The 7300-nt window shown below is 39.1% G+C and overlaps 1 protein-coding gene across 1 annotated transcript; it reads left to right on the top strand.

The window, feature by feature from the left end:
• Positions 1-1255: 1255 nt before the first annotated feature.
• On the top strand, positions 1256-6986 carry LOC111457182 (testis-expressed protein 2-like). Its single transcript, XM_023099352.1, has 7 exons — positions 1256-1970; positions 2825-3054; positions 3388-4093; positions 4488-4818; positions 4895-4989; positions 5183-5377; positions 6302-6986. Exons 1-7 carry the CDS (start codon positions 1767-1769, stop codon positions 6839-6841), a joined length of 2301 nt encoding a protein of 766 aa, XP_022955120.1. The 5' UTR covers positions 1256-1766; the 3' UTR covers positions 6842-6986.
• Positions 6987-7300: the final 314 nt, after the last annotated feature.

Raw genomic sequence — 7300 nt, 5'->3', positions numbered from 1 at the left:
CCCCCCCCGGTATGTTTGCCATATATCGGGGTGGAAGATGGAATCGGGGCGGATTGAGGCAAAAAAATCTCTTCAAAGACAATATTCAATAACTCCCCAGGTGATGGCTCGGTTTGTTGGGTTGGGTAATGGCTCGCAACTCCCCAGGTTTGTTTGGTTTGGGAATCCATGAGATCCATTAGGTTGTTCAGGGAAAAGTGGTTGCAAGGAGCGGAACATTGGTCGAAACAACCGATGTTCCGGGGGCCCATTAGGATAGTCGTGTGACATGAGCACCGGACTAAGGGGCGTAACTATTTCTAGTTCTTTTTGAAAAAAAATGTATTTTTCAAGGTAGAATTAAAAGCGGGATTCGGAACCCTAATAGTCTCGATACGAGATTTTTCTACCTCCCTTACGATATGATTGAATTACCTACTTGACTTGTTTTAAATTGTTTCTATGATTCATCACGATCACCAGAAACTAATACCGATCCTTCTATTATGTTTTATTCTGACTCATATAATTTTAAGATATTTATCGAAAAATTGCTTAAAGCTAAATATATTTAACTTTGGAGTTCCGAGGAGGAAGTAGAGGTGTTCAAATTATTGGATGACTAGAAAAATCCAATCAACCGAACCTGTATGGTTCGAGTTGAGTTATAAACTTAGTTAATATTTCAGTGAGACATTAAAAAAAAAAAAATTTATGGGTTGAGTGGTTCGTTAATTTTCATGAAACTGGATCGGGTTGAACGAAATTCATTTAAATTTATTATTAATTTAAAAAAAATATTTTTACTCACAATAAAATTATATAAACGACATTTATTTTTATTTAATTTCTTGATTATGTTATTCAAAATATATATTCAAATTAAGATGGTCCAAATCAACTCAATCCATAAAATTTGTGTTGAACCGTGTGAGTTGAAAAATTTACAGATTAGTTTAGTCTATACATCCAAACCCGACGCATAAATTAGTTTAGTTTATACATCTAAATCCAATGCACAAACACTCTCGAAATGGAAGAATAGTTTGTTAATATAGATAATAACAATCGGCTTTTTAAACATTTTTTAATTATCATAATAAAACTCATTTATTATTTGTTTTATCATTTTATCTTATTTGAGTTATCCATGAGAATCAAAATGAAAACCGTAAGAAAAATTGTGTTTGGGCTTTAAATAGTAAATTAATAATTCCATAAAATCATGTTCATGTAATTTAAGAAACTTATCTGTGAATCGTTTAATAGGTAATTCCATAATTACACAATTTCTAATAATTCGAACCAATTTCTTCAAAAAGCCACCTCGAATTTGCAAAAACTCCAATGAATTTGAGAATTGGATTGAGAAATTCTCAGATATGTTCTTGAGAAAATGATGAACAGATACCTTAATTGGGAAGGAAAGTTTAAACCCAAAATTTCTCGTTGATTTTAAGAATGAGAGCCTCAGAGGCGGCCCGTCACAACCGTTGCCATTGCTTCGCTGGGATCAATTCTTCATTTAAACCGTCTATGAAACTGCAGGAAAATTGTTGAGTTCGTGTGTTTGTGGATAGTAATGAAACAAAAAGAAGGGATTCATGCGTTACAAGACTCCGTATCTGTTGGTTTCGATTACTTATACTTCCATATATTGGGGATTAAGCTCCACGCAACCGGATCCAGTGCCTGATTCCGATTCTGATTCTGATTCTTCTGTGTTCTTCATGTCGATTTCGTGTAATCCGATGGTTCAGAGTTGGTAATTTGCGAACAAAATTCAAATGGCGGCGCTCTTGATTCTGACGTTCGCGTTTGGGTTTGTGTTTGGGGTTGTGGCAACCGTTGCAGCGGAGGCTTATGGAGCGTTCGTCATTTTGAACAAGTTGAGCAAGAGGTCTCAGAAGGATTTGGCTAAAGTTAATGCCAAGTTAGCGCAATCCAAGCCAGATCTCCATCAATCACTCGATTATCTTTCCCACAAACAGGTATTTTATGGTGCCCTAATCTTGGAAATGAGCGTTTGTTGTTCTAAATTCAGGTTTTCTGTGTTCTTGTTTCGCTCCAGAATTCATACCTGTGGAAATTTCATTGAAATTCCATAGTTTCGCCACTGATTAATGTTCGTTTTGGTGATTGATTTTACTATAATTCTGGATTTTGGTGCTTATTTTACTTGCATAGATTCTGTTTTGGTGATTATGAGTAAGGAATATATCTCCATTGGTATGAGACCTTCTAAGAGCTCAAAGCCATGAGAGTTTATGCTCAAAGTGGACAATATCATACTATTGTGGAGAGTCGTTATTCCTCACATGATATCAGAGTCATGTCAATAGAATCCTCAAATGTTGAACAAGTGTACTTTGTTCGATGACTCCAGAAAAGGAGTCGAGCCTCAATTAAGGGGATTAAGGGGGTATCAAAGTTATGCTCTTAACTTAGCTATGTCGATAGAATCCTTAAATGTTGAACAAATGGTGTATTTTGTTCGAGGACTCCAGAGAAGGAGTCGAGTTCCATAGACCTCAAGGAAGGCTCTATAGTATACTTTGTTCGAGGGGAGGATTGTTAATGTTTGTTTTGGTGATTGATTTTACTATAATTCTGGATTTTGGTGCTTATTTTACTTGCATAGATTCTGTTTTGGGCTCTCTGAAATATGCATATTGGAATAACTTTGATATGAGAAGATTGCTTCCAAGTTATAGCCATAATGCTTCAATTTTAGCTAATTCTTAAGAGGAAACTATATCATCCATGGCAGTGATTTAGCTAATTCTTAAGAGGAAAATATATGATCAAGTAGGCTGGTAATATAAATGTGGTATTCATTCCTTAGGGTTCTGTTTGGATACTAGAATCGAGCGTCGTCGAAGATTTCAAAGAGAAAGCGAGTAAAGAACAAAAGAAAAGGAAGGATTTCTGGGAGGTAACTCCTAGCAAAAAGTATGCAAGAATCAAGGACCATTCGTTAACGATATTGGAACCGGATGGTAAGGAGAAAACAATTCGATTAAAAGGCTGCACCATTGAAGCTGTTTCGGCGTCGGCCCTTCCTTCACGAAAATGGTAATTTTCTTCTTATTTCACTTGTTTTCAATACTTATGAAATTGGTGCTTGTAATATGTCTATAAATCCACACAAAGCACATGATATTCACGAACACATTGGGAAATTTAGAGTAGAGAAAATGCAAGGTTTTATCGCTCGATTAGGACACTCGAGAATAAGCTTTGTGTATCGATAACAGCGGTGAAGTCTAGCACGTGATGATGTTCTTGGTCAAATGTTTTGTTGGCTTAAAGACATTTCTGTTTTGTTGTTACTAATTGCTTTTTTTTTTTTTTTGAGATGCTGAATTGAAGAAATCATCTGTTTTGATGTGATTATTGGAATTTCAGGGTGAAAAGGTTCCCTTTAAAATTGGAAAATAGAACCTCTGTGATTTATAATGAAAGTAAAACAATTTTCATTTTTCTTGAGACTTCCTGGGAGAAGGAAGCATGGTGTAAAGCCCTGCGTTTAGCATCGTGTGTCGACAAAGAAAGACTGCGCGGGTTTGCTAAATTGCAGAAAGAGTTCCATAGTTATATCTCTTCATTAAATACTGGGTATCCTTCATTTATGAAGCCCTCTGCAGGGTACTATGTTGAAGCAATAGATAAGGACATCAAGCCTAACGCTTCGTCTTCGAAGGTTCGCCTATTTTTCAAAAAGCTGACAAAGAAGACGTCGAAGGCTGGTTTAGACTACAAAGTAAATTCTTCTTCTTGTTCTTCTTCTTCGTCGTCGTCTTTGCGTGAAGAAAAAAAGTTTAGTGAGAGGTTTCATCCGAGTCCGGATTTTATTTCATCATCGGCTGGCTTAGGAAAAGGAATTCCGAAGGTGTCGAGTGCTAAAAGTTTATCTGAGGAAGTTATGGCAGCACCATCAACCTTAACAAATTCAGGAAGCCAAGGTCAGGCCTCTGTTGTCTCTGATCCTGATCCCGATGACAGGCTTTGGACCGATGATGGAACGCTTTGTTGGAATTTGTTCATGTCACGATTTTTTTTCGATGCCACAAGCAATGAAAGGGTAATGAAATCCTTACATGATCGAGTTCAGGTTCGTTTCTTCCCCAAGAGAGCTTTGTTTTTTGACGTGTTGAATCAGTTGAAGTATACTGTTAGAAGCATCTCGATGTTTTGCGTCGATTACTTTTATAATACTCCTCTCATTAATTTCTTTTACTGTTCGATGAATATTTGGAATTCAATCTTAAGAGAACAAGGACGGTTGGGGGACCGAGTAATACAATGGGTGAGAAATGAGACCTATTCGCTTCGGTTAGTTAGATGTTTTGTACGTTTTTAGGTCGTTTGCGAGGGAAGAAAAGGGTATCTTTTTGCGTTCGGTTGTTCTGTATCTCGGTTGGTTTACTGAGGGAGCTATTGAAATTCCCTTGGCTTTGCCAAAATAATAAATAAACTCTTTGGTTTACTTTTGTTTGTCATGGCAGAGGTTGTTGTCGAAGATGAGGACTCCGAGCTACATTGGTGAAGTTATTTGCACCAAAGTCCATCCGGGAAGCCTCCCGCCCAATATTAATGCTATCAGGGTTCTTCCCTTTGAACTGAATGAGGTATGGGCACTGGAGGTTGACTTCGAATACTCCGGGGGTTTTTGCTTAGATATCGAGACGAGAATTGAAGTTCATGAATTAGATCTTCAAAAAACCGCAGTAGACTCGAAACCCGATTCGAGTGATGTTGGGGAAGTCTCTTTGATTCTAGAAGATTATCTTGGAAAGCAGTTCAGTACTTCTGAAGGAACAGAACAGCATGAGGAAGGTGACTGACTAATCATTAGAAAATATCTATTTTTATTCGAGTAGTTCAAAGTTTCATACGATGTTCGGTTGTGCAGGTAGGTCAGTGAACGGTAAGAATCCCACGGCCTCATCCTCGAGCGGATCTAGGTGGAAATCTCTTATGAATTCGATCGCTAAACAGGTTTCTCAGGTTTGTACAATCTCTGCATTTTGAGAATTGAGTAAAAGGGTATCGTTTTTGTAAGAAACCGAGCTTTCGTACAAAGACATAAAAAACGAGGTTCGAATCTAAAAGAATAACGCATAACCGATAAACAAGAAGCCTTAGAGGAAAACGCCCCTAAGGGTATCGTATTTTTCTCATTTTGTTTTTGAATTTGTAGGTGCCTATTTCCGTGGTAGTAAAGATTGTAGCTCTTCGAGGGACGCTTCGGTTACATATAAAGCCACCTCCTTCTGATCAGCTATGGTATAGTTTTACATCCATGCCTAATTTGGAGTTGCGCTTGGAATCATCGTTCGGGGACCATAAGATAACGAGTACGCACGTTTCTCAGTTCTTGATCAATCGGCTTAAGGTATGGAGATCTGTTTCCCGTACTTGAGATCCTCACGCATTAGTGTAGCACAAGAACTATGAGGTGGATATGGTAATGTGTTAACTTCTGGGGTTGAGTGTGAGATCTCACTATCACTTGGAGAGGGGAATGAAAGATTCTTATAAAGGTGTAGAAACTTTTTCCTAGTAGACACGTTTTAAAACCGTGAGACTGATGGTGATACGTAATGGGCTAAAGCGGATATATCAGCTAGCAGTGACCTCAGGCTGTTACAAATGGTATTAGAGCCAGACACCAGAGCGGGGTGCCAGCGAGGACGTTGGGCCCCCAAAGAGGGTGGATTGTGAGATCCCACATCGGTTGGAGAGGGGAACGAAACATTTCTTATAAGGGTGTAGAACCCTCTCCCTAGCAAACACATTTAAAAACCGTGAGGCTGATGACGATACGTAACGGGCTAAAGCGAACAATATCTGCTAGCGGTGGCCTCGGGCTGTTACAAATGGTATTAGAGCCAGACACCAGAGCGGTGTGCCAACGAAGACGTTGGGCCCCCAAGGGGGGGTGGATTGTGAGATCCCACATCGATAGGATAGGGGAACGAAGCATTCCTTATAAAGGCGTAGAAACCTCTCCTTATCTGACACATTTTAAAACCGTGAGGCTAACGACGATACGTAACGGGCTAAAGCGGACAATATCTGCTAGCGGTGGCCTTGGGCTGTTACAAATGATATCAAAGCCAGACATCGGCTGGTGTGCCAGCGAGGACGTTGGGCTCCCAAGGGGGTGGATTGTGAGATCCCACATCGGTTGGAGAGAGTAACGAAACATTCCTTATAAACGTGTAGAAACCTCTCCTAAGCAGACATGTTTTAAAACCGTTTTCTTACCTAAAACTCCTGCTGATTACTGTCATTGTTATCAATTATAATTATGCAGGCAATGATCAGGGATACTTTAGTGCTCCCCAACTATGAAAGTATATACTTCCCATTCATGACGGCAGAAAAGGACGACTGGGTTCCACGGGATGCTGCACCATTCATGTGGCTTAACCATGAAAATCAAAGATCCCATCCAGTTGAACCTAAAAACAGAGCTGAAGCCAATAAAACCACCGCCACCGATCAACACGGAACAGAGCAAAGAAAACCGAAGAACATCGAATCGTCTCAGCCACACTCCGACTTGCCACAAGCATCAAAGACATCATCAAGTAAGGCACTGTACAGAAACGAAATGAAAATCCCTTTGTTAGAATACGATGAGAAAGAGCGAGATAGAGAGTGCGTCCAAGGGAACGAATCGCCATCGAGATCTGTAAGCTTTTCGGGGCAGGAAAGTAAAGAGGGCGAAGAAGATGAGCCAAAGCCAAGGAGAATAGGAAGAAGAGCAAGAATGCGTGAAATAGGGAAGAAGATGGGGGAGAAAATAGAAGAAAAGAGCAAGAACATTGTTGAGAAGATGCGAGGACCATAAGTTTTGTTTTCAACCCTTTTCTGTATAGATACATACATACATTACATTACATTACACCTTATTATTCAGTCATGAACAACACAAAAGAAGCTTACACAACAAAGATTTTTTTATGTAATACTTGTAAAAGAACATGATTCGAACTCACTTGGAAGTATACACCGAAAGTCGGGAAGTAGAGATGTCCATTAGGTGGGGACGGGGATGGGGACGAGGACAGGGACACCTTCCCTGTCCCTGTTCTGCGTCCACGACCCTGCTTCCTATTTCATACTTCATTCCCACTAAAATTTCATTTATTTTTGCAAAGATGGAGACCGGGATTCACCGTGGAAATTTGTGGGGATTATATATATGTGCATATATATATATATATATATATATATAAAGTTATTTTTGTGCCTTTAGTTTTTATTATACAGATATGTTTACATGTAAAAGTGATTAGAGCGGAATTTG

The sequence above is a fragment of the Cucurbita moschata genome, unplaced genomic scaffold (assembly GCF_002738365.1).
Source record: "Cucurbita moschata cultivar Rifu unplaced genomic scaffold, Cmos_1.0 Cmo_Scf00019, whole genome shotgun sequence".
Classification (NCBI taxonomy): Eukaryota; Viridiplantae; Streptophyta; class Magnoliopsida; order Cucurbitales; family Cucurbitaceae; genus Cucurbita; species Cucurbita moschata.
Note: the sequence above shows the minus strand (reverse complement) of the source record. Positions and strands in the feature narration are given on the sequence as shown.